Here is a 20,640-nt window from a genome sequence, read left to right on the forward strand (position 1 = left end):
AATATTTGGGTATCAGGAATAATTGGGAACATTTGGGGATTGGGAATATTTTGGGGTCAAGAATACTTTGATTAATGGGAATTGGATACATTGATAAATGGGAATATTTAGGAATTAGGAACTTTGGGGGAATTTGGGATATTTAGGGAACAGGAGTGTATGGGAATTGAGAATGATTGGAGATTGGAAATTGGAAACATTTGGGAATTATCAATACTTGGTACATTTGGGAAATGGAATACTTGGGGACTAGGACTGATTGGAATTGGAAATAGAAGTTGGGAGTTGCTATTGGGAAATTGGAATTGGCACTATTTGGGAACTGGGAATTGTTTGGAATTGGGAATGATTGAGGATGAGGAATATTTGGGAAATGAAAATTGGAAATGATTGAGGATTGGGAATATTTAGGAAATGAGGATTGTTGGGAATTGGAAATGATTGAGAATTTCGATTATTTGGGAGATGGGAATTGGGAATGATTGAGGATTGGGAATATTTGGGAAATGGGGATTGTTGGGAATTGGGAATGAGTGAGGATTGGGCACATTTGGGAGATGGGGTTTGTTGGGAATAGGAAATGATTGAGGATTGGGAATATTTGGGAGATGGGAATGTGGTTAAAAACAAGGAGAAAAGCGACTCCGATTCTCAGCCAATCCGCCCTCGGATTGACGTGTTGCCGAGTGAGCCTGGCTTGTTTACTGTTTCCATAGAAACAGATTCGGAGCTAAACCGAGAAGAAAAAACCGGTTATCACCGAGAGAGACAGAGTGTGTGTGTGTGGGTGAGAGAGAGAGAGACAGAGTGTGTGTGGGTGACAGAGAGAGACCGAGTGTGTGTGGGTGAGAGAGAGAGAGACAGAGTGTGTGTGGGTGAGAGACAGAGAGAGAGACAGAGTGTGTGTGGGTGAGAGACAGAGAGAGAGAGTGTGTGTGGGTGAGAGACAGAGAGACAGTGTGAGTGGGTGAGAGAGAGACACAGAGAGACAGAGTGTGTGTGGGTGACAGAGAGACACAGAGAGACAGAGTGTGTGTGGGTGAGAGAGAGAGAGACAGAGTGTGTGTGGGTGACAGAGAGACACAGAGAGACAGAGTGTGTGTGGGTGACAGAGAGAGCCAGAGTGTGTGTGGGTGAGAGAGAGAGAGACAGAGTGTGTGTGGGTGAGAGAGAGACACACAGAGTGTGTGTGGGTGACAGAGAAACACAGACAGAGACAGAGTGTGTGTGGGTGAGAGAGAGAGACAGAGTGTGTGTGGGTGACAGACACAGAAAGAGACAGTGTGTGTGGGTGAGAGAGAGACACAGAGAGAGACAGAGTGTGTGTGGGTGAGAGAGAGAGAGAGACACAGAGAGAGACAGTGTGTGTGGGTGAGAGAGAGACACACAGAGTGTGTGTGGGTGACAGAGGCAGAGAGAGAGAGACACTGTGTGTGGGAGAGAGACAGAGTGTGTGTGTGAGAGAGACAGAGAGAGAGAGAGACAGAGTGTGTATGAGAGAGAGAGAGACACACACAGAGAGTGTGCGAGAGACAGAGACACAGAGAGAGAGAGAGACACAGAGAGAGAGACAGAGTATGTGTGTGAGAGAGAGACAGAGTGTGTGTGTGTGAGAGAGAGATAGAGTGTGTGTGTGAGAGAGAGAGAGAGACAGAGTGTGTGTGTGTGTGTGTGTGTGAGAGAGAGACAGATAGAGAGAGACACACAGAGTGTGTGCAAGAGGCAGAGAGACACAGAGAGAGGGAGACAGAGTGTGTGTGCGAGAGAGGGAGAGACACAGTGTGTGTTGTCTGTGTGTGCGAGAGAGAGATACAGAGAGAGGGACGGAGTGTGTGTGTGTGTGTGTGTGTGTGTGTGTGTGTGTGTGAGAGAGAGAGAGACGGAGTGTGTGTGTGAGAGAGAGACACACACATACGCAGACACACACATACAGAAAGACAGTTTTGTGTGCATGAGAGAGGGATAGAGGGACACAGAGAGAGAGAGAGACAGTGTGTGTGAGTGTGTGTGAGAGAGACAGAGAGACACAGACAGAGGGACAGAGTGTGTGTGTGAGAGAGAGAGACACACAGAGTGAGAGTGTGAGAGAGAGAGACGCAGAGACAGGGAGACTGTGTGTGTGTGTGTGTGTGTGTGTGTGAGAGAGAGAGACAGAGAGACCCACAGACAGGAGAGAGAGTGTGTGTGTGAGAGAGAGAGAGAGAGACAGGGTGTGTGCACAAGAGAGATACAGAGTGTGTATGTGACAGAGTGAGTGAGAGAAAGTAGGAGAGAAAGGGGTGTGTGTGTGTGTGTGCGAGAGAGAAAAAAGAAGAGAGACAGAGAGATAGAGTGTGAGACAGAGATAGATTGTGTTGAAGGAGAGGGAGAATTGCCAGCCAGGGCAGAGGCAATGTCCTGCTATCCTGTGCGGGGGCTCCCACTCCTCCCAGGCAATACTTTCCGGGACCCCACGGTGAGAGGGACATCGGGGGGGGGGGGGGGGTCATTGGAGGAGGGAGATGGGTAATGGAGAGATAGAGTATCAGGGAGAGAGAGAAAGAGACGGGGTTATTGGAGGGAGAGAGAAGCAGACGGTGAGGGTGAAGAGCATCGATGAAGGAATGGGCCGAATGGATTAATCCTGCTCCTATATCTCATTGGGTTTTTGAGGAAAGAATGCAAATGAGGCATGGAGAAGATGGCGAGTTAGGGATTATCTTTAAAAAGGAATGAATTACTTGTTCCTGTTTTGATAATTCTATCATTCTAATTGTCTTTAGAAGTCTAACTTCCATCGATCACAGACTTTCTTCTACAAGAACGGCATTGCTGTCCCTGTTGTGCCCAAGGTTGGGATTGGTGGGGAACCAATCCATGTCAATCAGCTGTCTCTGTCTGATGTGGATGAATTGGCTAATAAAAAACCAACATTAACCTATGGCCAGGCCAAACAGGCCCCACCAGCAGATTTCGTTCCTGGGCACGTGGCTTTTGATAAGAAGGTAATGTTTTTGTAATTTGTTCAACATTCGCCCGCTGAACATATTTTCTATTGCCCCCCCTCTCACGGACCATGCCTTCTCCCTCAATCACATGTCCTGCCTCCCATCACCCACATTGTATTCTTTCAGTGAAAGTGTTCTCTCAATTTTTAACCAGGTGTTGAAATTTGACGGATATTTCAAGGAAACAGTTCACGAATCCCCATATGAATATTATCGGGTTCGACCGATCATCCTGTACTATTACCTGGAGGATGACAGTATTTCCATTCATGAGCCAGAAGTGGATAACTCTGGACTAACTCAGGGCAAACTGATCAACAGACAGCGACTCCCCAAGAATGACCAAGGAGATTGCTGGCATTGGAAGGACCTCAATGTCGCCATGGAGGTGGTGGCATATGGAAAGCGATACCGCCTCACTAGCTGTGACAAATTTACATGTGTAAGTTGGCCTTTCACAAACATTATATCATCTTATAAATATGCAAATATAAGGATCAAGAGTCGGCCACTCGGCCCTTTGAGCCTGATATACAATTCAATAAGTTGGTGGCTAATCTGATTTTAATCTCAGCTCTACATTCCTATATATCCTGATGTTCCTTGGTAATCAATAATCTATTTAACCCTTTAGAATTAAGATTCGAATCAGATTTTATTGAAATAACTATGCAGAGACTGCTATGCTGTCACCAAGTCACCTTTTATTTACATGTGCACAATACACTGGCTGTGACGAGCCAGCTCAGAGTTGTTCCCTGAAGTCAGGAGAGTCTCTAATTCCCCTGTTTATATCTGTCAGTTGGGGCTCTCTGATTGGCCCAATTAAGGATCTCACAGTCGATGAGGCCCACCTAGTTCCAATCTCTACATGTTTATTCACATATAGGAGTACAATGAAAAGACTACATCCGCTGGGTCTTGAGGAAGGGAATTCCAAACATTCACAATCCTCTGAGGCAAAAGATGTTTCTTCATCTCTGTTTCAAATGATTTCTCCTTTATTTTTAAAATCATGACCCCCCCAGTTCTAAATTCTCCTACAAAGGGAGCCATCTTTTCTACATTCACCTGGTCAAGTCTCTTTATGTGCTCTCATTCAGTTACCTCTGAGTGTTCAAACTCCAGAGGATACAGGCCTAGACTGTCCAACCTTTCCTATGAAGGGGATCCAGTCATTCCAGATATTAGACTAGGAAGCCTCCTTTGAGCTGTTCCCAACTCATTAAGATCCTTCCATAGAAAAGGGACCTGTACTGTGCATAGTATCCTGATGCAGTGTCACCAATACACTGCTGCTGAGCTTTTCTGGCAACTTCCGATTTTGTTTCTGATTTACAGCACCCACAGTTCTTTCAGTTTTTATTTAGGATTTAACTCACTGCGATATCACTTGCAGGTATACCCAGCTTGAAGAAGTTCTGGTCATCTCTTGGACAGGATTTCAGTTCTAATCTTTTCTCTTGTCCATTGTACTCCTTACCCCCTCCCCTACCCTATCTTCTGAAAATATACGGACATTTTCATATTTACCATCAATTCTGAGGCAAGGTTAGCTGACCCAAAATGTTAATTCTGATTAAGGAAGGGGGAAGAGGAGCAGAGCAGTAGTCACTGGGGACTCCATAGTTAGGGGGACAGATAGGAGGTTCTGTGGGGACCAGAGAGATTCATGGTTGGTGTGTTGCCTCCCAGGTGCCAGGGTGCGTGATGTCTCTGATCGTGTTTTTGGGATCCTTAAGAGGGAGGGGGAGCAGCCCCAAGTCGTGGTCCACATTGCCACCAATGACATAGGTAGGAAGAGAGATGGGGATTTAAGGCAGAAATTCAGGGAGCTAGGATGGAAGCTGAGAGCTAGGACGAACAGATTTGTTGTCTCTGGTTTGTTGCCCGTGCCACGTGCTAGTGAGGCGAGGAATAGGGAGAGAGGAGGAGTTGAACACATGGCTACAGGGATGGTGCAGGAGGGAGGGTTTTGGATTCTTGGATAATTGGGGCTCTTTCTGGGGGAGGTGGGACCTCGACAAGCAAGATCGTCTTCACCTGAACCAGAGGGGTACCGATATCCTGGGGGGGAAATTTGCTAAGGCTATTCGTGTGGGTTTAAACTAATTTAGCAGGGGGATGGGAACCAAAATTGTAGTTTGACTATAGAAAAGGTTGAGAGTAGGGTGGTCCGAAATAAAGTTTCAGGGACGCAAGATGGCACCGGCAAGCAAGAAGTTGGATTGAAGTGCGTCTACTTCAATGCCAGGAGCGTCCGAAATAAGGTGGGTGAACTTGCAGCATGGGTTAGTACCTGGGACTTCGATGTTGTGGCCATTTCGGAGACATGGATAGAGCAGGGACAGGAATGGTTGTTGCAGGTTCCGGGATTTAGATGTTTCAGGAAGAACAGTGAAGATGGTAAAAGGGGCGGAGATGTGGCATTGTTAGTCAAGGACAGTATTACAGTTGCAGAAAGGATGTTTGGGGACCCATCAACTGAGGTAGTATAGGCTGAGGTTTGAACAGGAAAGGAGAGGTCACCCTGTTGGGAATTTTCTATAGGCCTCCGAATAGTTCCAGAGATGTAGAGGAAAGGATAGCAAAGATGATTCTCGATAGGAGTGAGAGAGACAGGGTAGTAGTCATGGGGGACTTCAACTTTCCAAATATTGACTGGGAACACTATAGTTCGAGTACTATAGATGGGTCAGTTTTTGTCCAGTGTGTGCAGGAGGGCTTCCTGACACAGTATGTAGATAGGCCAACAAGAGGCAAAGCCACATTAGATTTGGTACTGGGTAATGAGCCCGGCCAGGTGTTAGATTTGGAAGTAGGTGAGCACTTTGGTGATAGCGATCACAATTCTGTTATGTTTACTTTAGTGATGGAAAGGGATAAGTGTATACCACTGGGCAAGAGTAATAGCTGGTGGAAAGGCAATTACGATGAGATTAGGCAAGATTTAGGGAGCATAGGATGGGGAAGCAAACTGCAGGGGATGGGCACATTAGAAATGTGGAGCTTATTCAAGGAAAAGCTCCTGTGTGTCCTCGATAAGTATGCACCTGTCAGGCAGTAAGGAAGCTGTAGAGCACAGGAGCCGTGGTTTACGAAGGAGGTGGAATCTCTGGTCAAGAGGAAGAAGAAGGCTTATGTTAGGATGAGATATAGAGAGAGCTCAGAAGAGCCAGGAGGAGACATGAGAAGTTGTTGGTGCATAGTTTCAGGGTAAACCCTAAGGCTTTCTATAGATATGTAAAGAATAAAAGAATGACGAAAGTAAGATTAGGGCCAATCAAGGATAGTAGTGGTAAGTTGTGTGTGGAGTCAGAGGAGATAGGGGAAGCACTAAATGAATATTTTTCGACAGTATTCACTCTAGAAAACAACAATGTTGTCGAGGACAATACTGAAATACAGGCTACTAGACTAGGTGGGATTGAGGTTCACAAGGAAGAGGTATTAGAAATCCTACAGAGGGTGAAGATAGATAAGTCCCCTGGACCGGATGGGATTTATCCTCGGATCCTCTGGGAAGCCAGGGAGGAGATTGCCGAGCCTTTGGCATTGATCTTTAACTCGTCATTGTCTACAGGAATAGTGCCAGACGATTGGAGGATAGCAAATGTGGTTCTCCTGTTCAAGAAGGGGAGTAGAGACAACCCTGGTAATTATAGACCAGTGAGCCTTACCTCAGTTGTTGGTAAAGTGTTGGAAAAAGTTGTAAGGGATAGGATTTATAATCATCTAGAAAAGAATAATTTGATTAGGGATAGTCAGCACGGTTTTGTGAAGAGAAGGTCGTGCCTCACAAACCTTATTGAGTTCTTTGAGAAGGTGACCATACAGGTAGATGAGAGTTAACCGGTTGATGTGGATTTCAGCAAGGCATTCGATAAGGTTCCCCACAGTAGGCTATTGTACAAAATGCGGAGGAATGGAATTGTGGGAGATATAGCAGTTTGGATCGGAAATTGGCTTGCTGAAAGAAGACAGAGGGTGGTAGTTGATGGGAAATATTCATCCTGGAGACCAGTTACTAGTGGTGTACTGCAAGGGTCGGTGTTGGGTCCACTGCTGTTTGTCATTTTTATAAATGACCTGGATGTGGGCGTAGAAGGATGGGTTAGTAAATTTGCAGACGACACTAAGGTCGGTGGAGTTGTGGATAGTGACGAAGGATGCTGTAGGTTGCAGAGAGACATAGATAAGCTGCATAGCTGGGCTGAGAGGTGGCAAATGGAGTTTAATGCAGACAAGTGTGAGGTGATGCACTTTGGTAGGCAAAGTACAGGGCTAATGGTAAGATTCTTAATAGTGTAGATGAGCAGAGAGATCTCGGTGTCCACGTACACAGATCCTTGAAAGTTGCCACCCAGGTTGACAGGGCTGTTAAGAAGGCATACAGTGTTTTAGCTTTTATTAATAGAGGGATCGAGTTCCGGAACCAAGAGGTTATGCTGCAGCTGTACAAAACTCTGGTGCGGCCGCACTTGGAGTATTGTGTACAGTTCTGGTCACCGCATTATAAGAAGGATGTGGAAGCTTTGGAAAGGGTGCAGAGGAGATTTACCAGGATGTTGCCTGGTATGGAGGGAAGGTCTTACGATGAAAGGCTGAGGGACTTGAGGCTGTTTTCGTTAGAGAGAAGAAGGTTGAGAGGTGACTTAATTGAGACATATAAAATAATCAGAGGGTTAGATCGGGTGGATAGGGAGAGCCTTTTTCCTAGGATGGTGACGGCGAGCATGAGGGGGCATAGCTTTATATTGAGGGGTGAAAGATATAGGACAGATGTTAGAGGTAGTTTCTTTACTCAGAGAGTAATAAGGGAATGGAACGCTTTGCCTGCAACGGTAGTGGATTCGCCAACTTTAGGTACATTTAAGTCGTCATTGGATAAGCATATGAACGTACATGGAATAGTGTAGGTTAGATGGGCTTGAGATTGGTATGACAGGTCGACACAACATCGAGGGCCGAAGGGCCTGTACTGTGCTGTAATGTTCTATGTTCTCTCCACAGATGACGAACAAAGAAAATTACAGCACAGGAACAGGCCCTTTGGCCCTTCAAGCCTGCACCAACATGCTGCCCGTCACAACTAAAACCCCCGCCCTTCCATGGACCCTATCCCTCTATTCCCATCCTATTCATATGTTTGTCAAGACACCCTTTAAAAGTCACTATCGTACCAGCTTCCATTAACTCTCCCGGCAGCGAGTTCCAGGCACCCAAACTCTCTGTGTAAAAATCGTGCCTCATACATCACCTTTAAATCTTGTCCCTCGCACCTTAAACCCACAGCCCCTGGTAACTGACTCTTCCACCCTGGGAAAAAACTTCTGACTGTCCACTCTGTCTCTTCATAATCTTGTAGACCTCAACCAGGTCCCCCCCTCAACCTCTGTCATTCCAGTGAGAACAGCCCAAATTTCTCCAACCCCTCCTCATAGCTAATGCCCTCCATACCAGGCAACATCCTGGTCAATCTTTCCTGTACCCTCTCCAAAGCCACCAGATCCTTCTGGTAGTGTGGTGACCAGAATTGAACACAATATTACAAATGCGGCCTAACTAAGGTTCTATAAAGCTGCAACATTACCTGCCAATTTTTAAACTCAGTGCCTCAGCCAATGAAGGCAAACATGCTATAAACATTGTTGATTACCTTGTCCACCTGTGTTGCCATTTTCAGTGACCTGTGCACCTGTACACCCAGATCTCTCTGCCTATCAGTACTGTTAAGTGTTCTGCCATTAACTGTATATTTTCCATTTGGATTAGACCTTCCAAAATGCATTACCTCGTATTTTTCCAGATTAAACTCAATCTGCCATCTTTCTGTCCATGTCACCAACAGATCTATATCCAGCTGTATCCATTGATAGTTCTCATTACTATCCACAATTCAACCAATCTTTGTGTCATCCACAAACTTACTAATCAGACCAGTTACATTCTCCTCCAAATCATTTATACAAAACAGCAAAGGTCCCAACACTGATCCCTGAGGAATGCCACTAGTCACAGACATCCATTCAGAAACACACCCTTCTACAGCTACCTCTGTATTCTGTGACTGAGCCAGTTTTTTTTAATCTATCTTGCAAGCTCAGCACTGACCCTGTGCGACTTTACATCCTGTATCAGCCTGCCTTGAGGGACCTTGTCAAAGGCCTTATTGAAGTCCATGTACACATTATCCACTGCCCTAAGCTCATCGATCATCTTCGTCACTTCCTCAAAAAACACAACTAAGCTAGTCAGACGTGACTTTATTTAAATACTCATTTAATACCATGCCCATCTCCTCTGGCCTCACACATAAATTCCCTTCCCTGTCCTTGAGTGGACCAACCCTCTGCCTAGTTACTGTCTTGCTCTTTATATGTGCATAAAAAGTCTTGGAATTTTCCTTAATTCTGTTGGCCAATAGAAGTTGCCAGACCTGCTCAGCTGTTCCAGCAATATTGTTTTTGTTTCTGATTTCCAGCATCCGCAGTTCTTTCGGTTTTTTTAACTGAAGAATTGCCTTCTTACTCTTGTGTTCAATTTCTCTTGCAATAAACCATAATATTCTCTGACCTTTCCTGACTGTTGTTGTACTTGTGTACTAATTTTCTGTGATTCTTGTGCTGCAACACCCAGATCCCACTGCATCTTACAGCCCTGCAACCTCCCACCATTTAAATATACTGTTTTTCTATTCTTTCTATCAAACTGGACAATTTCACAGTTTCCCATCTTGCACTCTTTTTGTTGGATCTTTGCCACTCCCCTAATCTATCTATATCCCTTTGGAGGCTCCTTACGTGCTCTGAACAACTTATTTTCCTGTCTATTTTTGTGTCAGCAGCAAGCCTAGCTACCATATCTACAACACCATGTCTGTGCCGACCATGATGCCATGGTCCGTATCCTTTTATTCCCTGTCTGTTCATGTGTCTGTTTCTACCAGTTCCCCTGGCAGCGTGTTCCAGGCACCTACCACCCTCTGCATAAAAATGTTGCCTCACACATCTCCTTGAAACTTTTTCCCCCATCACCTTAAAATTATGCTCTTAGTAATTGATGTTTCCACCTTGGGAAGGAGACCACCCACTATCCACCCTACTAATTCTACTGATAATTTAAATACTTCTATTGGGTCACCCCTTCAGCTTCTAACACTCGAGCAAAACCAATCCAAGTTTTTCCAAACTCTTCTTATAGTTAATACACACCAATCCAGACAACGTCCTAGTCAACATCTGTTGCATCTTCTCCAAAGCCCCCATATCTTTTCTTTGTATAGTGACCAGAATTGCACACAATACTCCAAATATGGTCTAACTAAAATTTTATACAGCTGCAACATGACTTACCAACTTTTATACTGAATACCCTAACCGATGAAGGCAAGCATTGCTGTCCATCTTCTTTATCACTTTATCCACTTGTGTTGGCACTTTCAGGGAGAAAGATCCCTTGGTACATCAATGCTCCAGAGTGTCCTGCCGTTTGCTATACACTTTCCTCTTGCTTTTGACATCCCAAAATGATCACTTCACACTTGTCTGGATTTTACTCCATCTGCCATTTCTCTATCCAACTTTCCTCTATTTTTATACTGCTGTATGCTTTGTCAACCTTTCTCACTATCCACAACTCCACCAATTTTTGTATCATTTCCAATCTTACCAATCAAACCACTGGTATTATCATCCAGTTTATTTATAAATATTACAAACAATAGAGGTCTCAGCACTGCTCCTTGTGGAACACCACTGGTCATAGACCTCTGGTCTCAAAAGCACCCCTCCACAACTACCTTCTGTCTTTGATGACTAAGCCAATTTACCAACTCACCAGTGTGACTTAATCTTGTGGACCAGCCTACAATGAGTGTCCTTATCAAAAGCTTTAGTAAAGTCCGTGTAGACAACATTCATTGCCCTACCCCATTGATCATCTTTGTCACTTCCTCAAAAAATTTGATCAAATTTGAAATGCAAGATCTCTCCCGCATAAAGCCATGCTGTTTATCCTTAATAAGTCTCTTCTTTTCCAAATGAGAGTAAATCCTGACTCTAAAAAACTATTGTAATAATTTCCCTACCACTGATGCAAGGCACAGTTGGATATAATTTCCTGGATTTTCCCTATTGCCATTTTTAAACGAAGGAACATCTTTGGCTATTGGATCTCAGCTATGGCTAGAGAGGACAAAAAGATCTCTGTCAAGGCCCCAGCAATCTCCTCCCTTACCTCCCTCAGTATTCAGGGATAGATCCCATCAGGCCTGGATTTTAACTATGGTAATGGTTTTCAAGACCTCCAAACACCTCCTCCCTTCTCAATATTGACATGCCTCAGAATATTAACATGCCCCTTCATAATCTTACCATCATCCATGTCCTGGTGAATACTGATATGAAGTCCTCATTAAAGACCTCACCCACTTCCTCTCACTCCATGAATAAATCCCCTCCTTTGTCTTTTAATGGAGCTATGCTTCCCCTGGTTACAGTATCTCCTTGTGCCTATCATATGAATAAAATGCCATGGATTCTCTGTCTTCCTACTATCCAAGAACATTTCATAGCCCCTTTTAGCCTTCCAATTCTTTGTTTAAGTTCTTTCCTATTTCCTTTATATTTGTCACAGGGCTTGTCTGATTTCAGTTTCCTAAATCTGATATATGCTTCCTTTTCCTTTCTGATGAAACTTTCAACACCTCTTATCATTTAGAGTTCCTGAATCTTGCCATTCTTATCTTTCGACCTCACAGGAATGTGCCAGTCTTGAACTCTGATCAATTGGCCTTTAAAAGATTCCTAAATGTCAGATGTGGATTTATTCTCAAACAGCCCCCAAATCTAATTTCTTCAGTTCCTGTGTTATAGTGTCATAATTAGCCTTTCCCCAGTCTAGAAATTTCACCCAAGGACTAGTCTTATCCATATTCATATCTTAAAATATGGAATTATGATCACTGTTCTCCCATTGAAACTTTGATATCCTGGCCAGTCTCATTCCCTAAGACAAAGTCCATTATGGCCTCTTCCCTAACTATCCCAATTCTATAAATTGTTTCAAGAAACTCGAGGGCAAATCAGCTGTTGCTTGCTGATCACTAACCAGTGATCCTTACGTTAGAGAGAGACAGAAAGAAGGGGGATAACAGCTAAGGTTCCTGTGCCTGAATGCTATCCAGCGATCCCTTGGTGAATGCAGCTAGGGCGTCATAGAGTGTTAGAGTCATACAGCATGGATTTGTCCATGTCTTTTAAATATTCAAACCTTACTTGCATCTATCACTTCCTGAAATGAGGTACTAAGTCAAAGAGTTTAGCTGGATCCAGTAGCGAAGTGAAGCCAAGAAGTCTTCGTGAATGTTGCTAATAGTGCAGCTGCAGCCTGGGCCCAGAGCTGGGGACTTGATAGCAGTGACTGAGGACAAATGTATTCATATGCGATAAAAACCGAAAGAACAGTGGATGCTGTAAATCAGAAACTAAAACAAAAGTTGCTGGAAAAGCTCAACAGGTCCGTCAGCATCTATGAAGAGAAAATCAGAGTTAATGTTTTGGGTCAGATGAACGCTGAGAAAGGGTCACGGACCCAAAATATTAACGCTGTTTTCTCTTCACAGATGCTGCCAGACCTGTTGAGCTTTTCCAGCAATTTCTGTTTTTGTTTTCTTATGGAGGCTACTCAGTTCAGCTGGCTGGATGGCTGGTATGTAATGCAGAGCAATGCAAACAGCATGGTGTATTTCCTGCACTGGCCAAGATTACTTCAAAGGTGCTGCCTTTTCAACCCTGGGCCTTGCCTGAGGTGTGGTGATACTCAGTTTAAACTCAAAGAACAGTACAGCACAGAAGTAGGCCCACTGGTCCACCAAAACTGTGCTGATAGATGATACTTTTCTAAACTAAAAACTTATTGTCTTTAACCTGTCCCTCTATTCCGTACCTATTCATGTATCTGTCAAGATACCTCTTAAATGTTGTTATTGTATCTGCCTCCACCACCTTCCTCTGGCAGCACATTCCAGGCACTTCCTACCCTCTGTGTAAAACAAACTTGCTTCTCAAATCTCCTTTAAACTTTCCCCTTTTACCTTAAACCCAGGCCCCCTAGTGATTGACATTTCTACCCTGGGAAAAAGACTCCAACTATCCATTCTATTCAAGCCTGTCATAATTTTATACACTTCTATCAAGTTGCCCCCCATCCTTTAACATTCAAATGGAAACAAAATGAGTTTGTCCAATCTCTCCTCATAGCTAATACTCTCCAAACCTAGTAAAACGTTTCTAGATCCTGTCCAAAGATTCGACATCCTTCTGATATTGTGGTGATCAGAACTGTACACAATATTCCAAATATGGTCGAATTAAAGTTCTGTACAGCTACAAAATGACTTGTCAATTTTTATACTCTGTGCCATAACCATCTCATTCACTTTCAGGCAAGTGTGGACCTTTATTTCTAAAATGTTTCTGTGCACATTGATTCAACTAGCAGTTCTGCTATTTACTGTATACTATCCAATAAAAACCGAAAGAACTGAGGAAGGGTCACCAGACCTGAAACGTTAATTCTTTTATTCTTCACAGATGCTGCCAGACCTGCTGGGCTTTTACACCAACTTTTTTTTGGTACCATATACTGCCCTTTTTCATCAGATCTCCCAAATGCACCATCTTGCACTTGTCTGGATTAAACGCCATCCTCCATTTCTCTGCCCAAGTCTCCAGCCTATCTGTAGGCTGCTGTATCTTCTGCAATTCTCTGCACTTTTTACAGTTCCTCCAATTCTTGTATCATCCATGAACTTACTAATCAGGCCACCTAGATTCTCCTCCAAATCATTTATATATATTACAAATAACAGGGGTCCCAGTACTGATCCCTGTGGATCATCACTGTCACAGACCTCCAGTCTGCAAAACACCTACCCACTACTATTCTCGGTCTTCTATGACTAAGCCAGTTCTACATCCATCTCAGCAGTTCACCATGGATATCATGTAATTTCACCTTCTGTATCAGCCTGTCATTGAAGGACCTCGTCAAAAGACAACATAGACAACATCTTCTGCCCTGCCCTCACCTGATCACCTTTGTTAATTCTTGAAAAAACTCAATCGGGTTTGTGAGACACGACCTTCTCAGCACACAATCATGCTGCCTATTGCTAATAAGTCCATAAATACAAGTAAATCCTATCCCTAAGAATCCTCTCCAATAATTTCTCTACCATTGATGTAAGGCTCACTGGCCTGTAATTTCCTGGATTATCCCTGTTGGCTTTCCTAAACGCAGGAACAACATTGACTATTGTCCAGTCCTCTGGGACTTCTCCTGTGACTGAAGAGGATACAATGATTTTATACAAGGCCTCAGCAATTTCCTCACGTATTCTTTTAGCATCCTGGTATAGATTTTATCAGATCCTGGGGACTTGTCTACCTTAATGCTTTTCAAACACACATCACTTCTTCCTTTTGTTTATATACACATGCCTGAAAAACTCACCAGCTGTTTTTCTTTAATGAGAGTGTGGCAGTATCACTTTTATTTACTTTTATGTGTGTGGTTTATTTTATTTGAAAATATGATTGGTTTCTGGCCTGCTTTGTTTCTCCTCTCAGTCCTGCTACTTACCTCTTGTTGTCTCCTATTTCCCAGGATTTCATGGTGAGCCATGGCATTATCCCAAATTGTCCAGAGATGATCCCACCAGATCCCTACATCGAGAGTCGCAAAAGAAACCCTGCTCGGGAGCATGTCACTCCCTCAGACTTTGATAAACTCAAACAGTTCCTAACCTATGACCGCAAGGTTTGTGTCCTGCTCTTTAACTTTAACTGTGATCTTCAACTACAAAGTTAGGACCTAATGGCCTGACAACAAATCACAAGTCACTGGATTGGAAACTAATTACCAATTGAATGCAGAGCCTTGGTTAGGAAAACAGCGAGTCTGACTGATTGTCAAAACGAGTGATTGTCACAAACAATACATAGCTAATAAGTAGTTCAATGGCTTTGTCTGAGGGGAAATTGTAGTCAGCCATGCCCCCAACACATCATCGCATTTAGTTTCAGAATTGTGTTTTTCACCAGATTGTGGCACTACTGTCCAGAGATACACTACTGTCCAAGATAATAAAATGTGAGGCTGGATGAACACAGCAGGCCAAGCAGCATCTCAGGAGCACAAAAGCTGACGTTTCGGGCCTAGACCCTTCATCAGAGAGGACACTACTGTCCAGTGGGTTTCCTCCGGGTGCTCCAGTTTCCTCCCAGTCCAAAGATGTGCAGGCTAGGTGGATTGGCCATGCTAAATTGCCCGTAGTGTTCAGGGGATGTGTAGGGTGGGTGGGTTATAGGGGGATTGGGTATGGGTGGGATGTTCTGAGGCTCGGTGTGGACTTGTTGGGCTGAAGGGCCTGTTTCCACCCTGTAGGGATTCTATGATTCAATGATACCCAGAGGAGCTGATAATGGGTCAGCCAAGGGATAGGAGGTGGAATTCTAGGGTTGGAGATGAGGGAGAGGTAGTCTTGGGAGGAATGATGTCAGGACAGAAGTAAAGGTAGGACCAGGATCTAGATAGATGTGATCCTGGAGGGAAACAGAGTAAAATGGGAAAGTGGTCCCCAGGGGAGAGGGACCAGAGGGATGGATGTCCAGAGGGATAGGGGGTCTGGAGGATGCAGTCCGGAGTAGATCCTGAGGGATGTGTAGTCTAGGGGAAGCAACTTGGAGGGGAGGTTTGTAGAATGGAGAGGGGATCCAGAGGGGAGATGCTTCACGACAGAGAGAAGGTCTGGAGGTGTTATTCTCAGGGAAAGAAGCCAAGGGGATGGAGACTGGAACAGGATGGATGGTATAGCGGGACTAGATGGGATGGGCGCAAAATATGTGGTCTCTCTCATCGTCATTATTCTTTGCCTGAATCTTGTTACCTTTGGCAGGTTTTGAGATTTTATGCATACTGGAATGACACAGACAATATGTTTGGTGAGTGCAGACGGTACATTATCCATTATTACCTGGCTGATGGGACTGTGGAAATCCGTGATGTTTATGAAAGGAATGACGGACGAGATCCTTTTCCAATGATGGTGGGTCGGAGGCGTTACCCCAAAACATTGAAAGATGAGGCAGGTGAGAGTCTGATTTCCAGAGTGAAAATCACTCTGACTGTCACTGGGGTACAGTTCTGGATGTGAGTTTGCTCGCTGAGCTGGAAGGTTAGTTTTCAGACGTTTCGTCACCATTCTAGGTAACATCAACAGTGAGCCTCCGACGAAGCGCTGGTGTTATGTCCCACTTTCTATTTATCTGGTTAGGTTTCCTTGGGTTGGTGATGTCATTTCCTGTTCTTTTTCTCAGGGGATGGTAGATTGGCTCCAAGTCAATGTGTTTGTTGATGGAGTTCCGGTTGGAATGCCATGCTTCTAGGAATTCTCGTGCATGTCTCTGTTTGGCTTGTCCTAGGATGGACGTGCTGTCCCAATCAAAGTGGTGTCCTTCCTTATCTGTATGCAAGGATACGAGTGATAGTGGGTCATGTCGTTTTGTGGCTAGTTGATGTTCATGTATCCTGGTGGCTAGTTCCCTGCCAGTTTGTCCAATGTAGTGTTTGTCACAGTTCTTGCAAGGTATTTTGTAGATGACATTCGTTTTATTTGTTGTCAGACACATCTATCCTAGGACAAGCCAAACAGAGACATGCACGAGAATTCCTAGAAGCATGGCATTCCAACCGGAATTCCATCAACAAACACACTGACTTGGAGCCAATCTACCATCCCCTGAGAAAAAGAACAGGAAATGACATTACCAACCCAAGGAAACCTAACCAGATAAATAGAAAGCGGGACATAACACCAGCGCTTCGTCGGAGGCTCACTGATGATGTTACCTAGAATGGTGACGAAACGTCTGAAAACTAACCTTCCAGATCAGCGAGCAAACTCACATCCAGAATCTCAACCTGAGCTACAAATCTTCTCAAAACTCGCTGGGGTACAGTCCCACACACACACTGACTGTCACTGGGGTACAGTCCCACACACACACTGACTCTCACCGGGGTATAGTCCCACACACACTGACTCTCACCGGGGTATCGTCCCACACACACTGATTCTCACTGGGGTATAGTCCCACACACACTGACTCTCAATGGGGTACAGTCCCACGCACACTGACCCTCAGTGGGGTACAGTCCCACAAACACTGACCCTCACGGGGGTATAGTCCCACAAACACTGACCCTCACGGGGGTATAGTCCCACACACACACTGACTTTCACTGGGGTACTGTCCCACACACACTGACTCTCACTGGGGTATAGTCACACACACACACACACACACACACACACACACACACACACACACACACACACACACACTCGGACTGTCACTGGGATACGCTCCCACACACACTGACTCTCACCGGGGTATCATCCCACACACACTGATTCTCACTGGGGTATAGTCCCACGCACACTGACCCTCAGTGGGGTACAGTCCCACAAACACTGACCCTCACTGGGGTACAGTCCCACACACACTGACCCTCACTGGGATACAGTCCCACACACCCACTGACCCTCAGTGGGGTACAGTCCCACATACACTGGTTCTCACTGGGGTACAGTCCCACACACACTGACCCTCACTGGGATACAGTCCCACACACCCACTGACTCTCACTGGGGTATAGTCACACACACACACACTCGGACTGTCACTGGGATACGCTCCCACACACACTGACCCTCACTGGGATACAGTCCCACACACCCACTGACTCTCACTGGGGTATAGTCACACACACACACACTCGGACTGTCACTGGGATACGCTCCCACACACACTGACTCTCACTGGGGTACAGTCCCACACACACTGACCCTCACTGGGATACAGTCCCACACACCCACTGACCCTCGCTGGGGCACTGTCCCACACACACTGACTCTCACTGGGGTATAGTCACACACACACACACACTCGGACTGTCACTGGGATACGCTCCCACACACACTGACTCTCACTGACTCCCACTGGGGTACAAGGCCCCCTAGGCACTGGCTCTCATTGGGGATTATGGATTGAGTCTCATTGATGATCACCACTTGCGTCTCACATGCTGCTTTTCTGTCACTGCCTCAGCAGCAAATTTTCCCACAATCTCAATGGAGGTGGCTGACCAGGAGGTGAAGGAATGGTATGGTCCTCGGGATTTCATTGTTGGTCAACCTGTCACTCTTCTCGGACGTGAATTCTTCATCTATGACTGTGATGAGTTCACCAAGAATTACTTTTATCAGAACATTAGGGGGGTGGAACTTCATCCTGTTGATGTCATCAAGAAACCTGCACCACCAGAGAAAAAGGTTTGAATCATGTGATATGGCCTCTTTTATTGGATTCATGTATTCCCAGGAATCTGGAATTAATAGGCTCATGCAGAATTCCTTGTTTGTACTCGGTCATTGGTGGACAGGGTTGGGGAGTCAGGAAGTGAGTTTATACCATGGTATTTAAATGGTCAGTCCAGTTCAGTTTCTAATCAACAGTAACCCTCAGGACGTTGACAGTTGGAAATTCAGCGATAATAACGCCATTGAATGTTAAGTGGCAATGTTTTGATTGTCTCTTACTGGAGATGGTCATTGTCTGGCATTTGTCTGGCGGTATCTCACATCATTGGAAGATTTTGACCAGAGAGCCAGGATAAAGTTAAGTACTTGGCAAGTAATAGCCAGTGAGGTGCCATAGGGTTTGGTCCTCGAGCCCCAACTATTCACAATTGATATTCATGATTTCAAAGAATGGATATAAAGGCACTAGAGTCAAATTTTCAAATGACACTAAAATTGGAAATTAAGTTGGAATGAAGAAATAAGAAATTTATGGAAGAACAGCTGAATCAGCCAAAGTTTGACAGATGGAACAAAAACATTGCTGGAAAAGCTCGGCAAGTCTGGCAGCCTTTGTGGAGAGAAATCAGAGTTAACATTTCAGGTCCAATGACCCTTCCTCAGAATATTGGCAGATGGAGTTTAACATGGATAAGTATGATCCGTTTTGATCAGAGAAATAAAATAGCAACCTGTTATCTAAATGGAGAGAAACTTCAGAGCATTTTGGTGCAGAGAATTTGGTGAATCACAGAAAGTTTGTAGGTATAGCAGGTAATAAGGAAGGCAAGTGGAATTTTTGCATTTATTGCTAAAATAATAGAGTGTAAAAAGAGGGAAATGTTGCTGCAACTGTACAAGGCATTAATGAGTCTACACCTGGAGTGTTGTGCAGTTTTGGTCCCCTTACTTGAGGAGAGATGTAGTCGTATTAGAGGCAGTTCAGAGGAAGTTCACTGGATTGATTTCAGAGATGAGGGATGGTATCTTAAAGAGAGAGTGAGTAGTTTAGACCTATATTCTCTGGAGTTTGTAAGAATGGGAGAAAATCTGATTGAGATATATAGGATGCTAATGGATAATGATGGGATAGTGTAGGGGGAGGGGCTTAGATTAGTTCACAGGTCGGCGCAACATCGAGGGCCGAAAGGCCTGTTCTGCGCTGTACTGTTCTATGTTCTATGTTCTAAAGTAGACATAGAGAGGATGTTTCCTCATGTGGGGCAATCTAGAATGAGAGATCATAGATTTAGGATAAGGTAGATTTAAAACAGAGATGAGGAGAAATTATTTCACTTAATAGATCACAAATCTGTGGAATTCACTGCCCCAGAGTGTGGTGGATTGTGAGACATTGAGTAAACTTAAGGAGGAGATAGGCAGATTTTTAATTGGTAACAGTTTGAAGGGCTGTGGGGAGTAAGCAGGAAAGTGGAGTTGAGGTTGAGATGAGATCAGCCAAGATTGTATTAAATGGTGGAGTAGGCTGAATGGCCTGCTCTCCTGCTCCTCATTCTGATGTTATTATGTGTCTGCTCTTCCTTTCCATCCTTCCTACCCTCAATATCCTCAGGCACATCACGGCCGATGCAGATAATGTATCTACCTGCCTTTCTTGTGTCTCCTCACCATTAATTATAACCAGTATCCGTTATATTACAATAAAATGTTACAGATGAGGCAAATGCGTAGTGGTATTATCACTGGACTGTTAATCCAGAGACCCCAGTAGCATTCTGGGGACACTGGTTCGAATCCTACCACAGCAGATGGTGGAATTTGAATTCAATATAATATCTGGAATTAAGAATCTATTGATAACCATGAATCCATTGTTCATTGTCGGGAAAAGCCCATACGGTTCACTAATGTCTTTTAGGAAAGGAAACTGCCATCCTTACCTGGTCTGGCCCACTTGTGACTCCAGACCCACAACAATGTGGTTGACTCTTAACTGCCCTCTAGGCAATTAGGGATGGGCAATAAATGCTGCCTGGTCAGCGTTGCCCTCAACCTGTGAATGAATAAGAAAAAAACGAAAGAACTGTGGATGCTGTAAATCAGGAACACAAACAGAAGTTGCTGGAAAAGCTCAGCAGGTCTGGCGGCCTCTGTGAAAAAGATCAGAGTTAAAGTTTCAGGTCCAGTGGCCCTTCTTCAGAACTGTTATATGCAACTTTTTTTTCTGCATTATCCAGGCAGCCCTAAAATGTACCTTGACTATAT

The 20,640-nt window shown here is 44.5% G+C and overlaps 1 protein-coding gene across 2 annotated transcripts in view; it reads left to right on the forward strand.

Moving 5' to 3' along the window:
- The first annotated feature begins 725 nt into the window (after nucleotides 1-725).
- Nucleotides 726-20,640, forward strand: part of efhc1 (EF-hand domain (C-terminal) containing 1) — a 45,539-nt gene continuing 25,624 nt past the window's right edge. The window contains exons 1-6 of one of the 2 annotated variants that reach the window (XM_059648798.1): nucleotides 726-2,455; nucleotides 2,763-2,984; nucleotides 3,142-3,429; nucleotides 14,658-14,810; nucleotides 15,949-16,141; nucleotides 18,164-18,387. In XM_059648798.1, the coding sequence (XP_059504781.1) occupies nucleotides 2,393-2,455; nucleotides 2,763-2,984; nucleotides 3,142-3,429; nucleotides 14,658-14,810; nucleotides 15,949-16,141; nucleotides 18,164-18,387 (1,143 nt within the window). In that variant the 5' untranslated portion in view covers nucleotides 726-2,392. The remainder of the gene's footprint in view (nucleotides 2,456-2,762; nucleotides 2,985-3,141; nucleotides 3,430-14,657; nucleotides 14,811-15,948; nucleotides 16,142-18,163; nucleotides 18,388-20,640) is intronic. The other variant, XM_059648799.1, reaches the window with a different exon arrangement.

The sequence above is a fragment of the Stegostoma tigrinum genome, chromosome 9 (genome assembly GCF_030684315.1).
Source record: "Stegostoma tigrinum isolate sSteTig4 chromosome 9, sSteTig4.hap1, whole genome shotgun sequence".
In the NCBI taxonomy this organism is placed as follows: domain Eukaryota; kingdom Metazoa; phylum Chordata; class Chondrichthyes; order Orectolobiformes; family Stegostomatidae; genus Stegostoma; species Stegostoma tigrinum.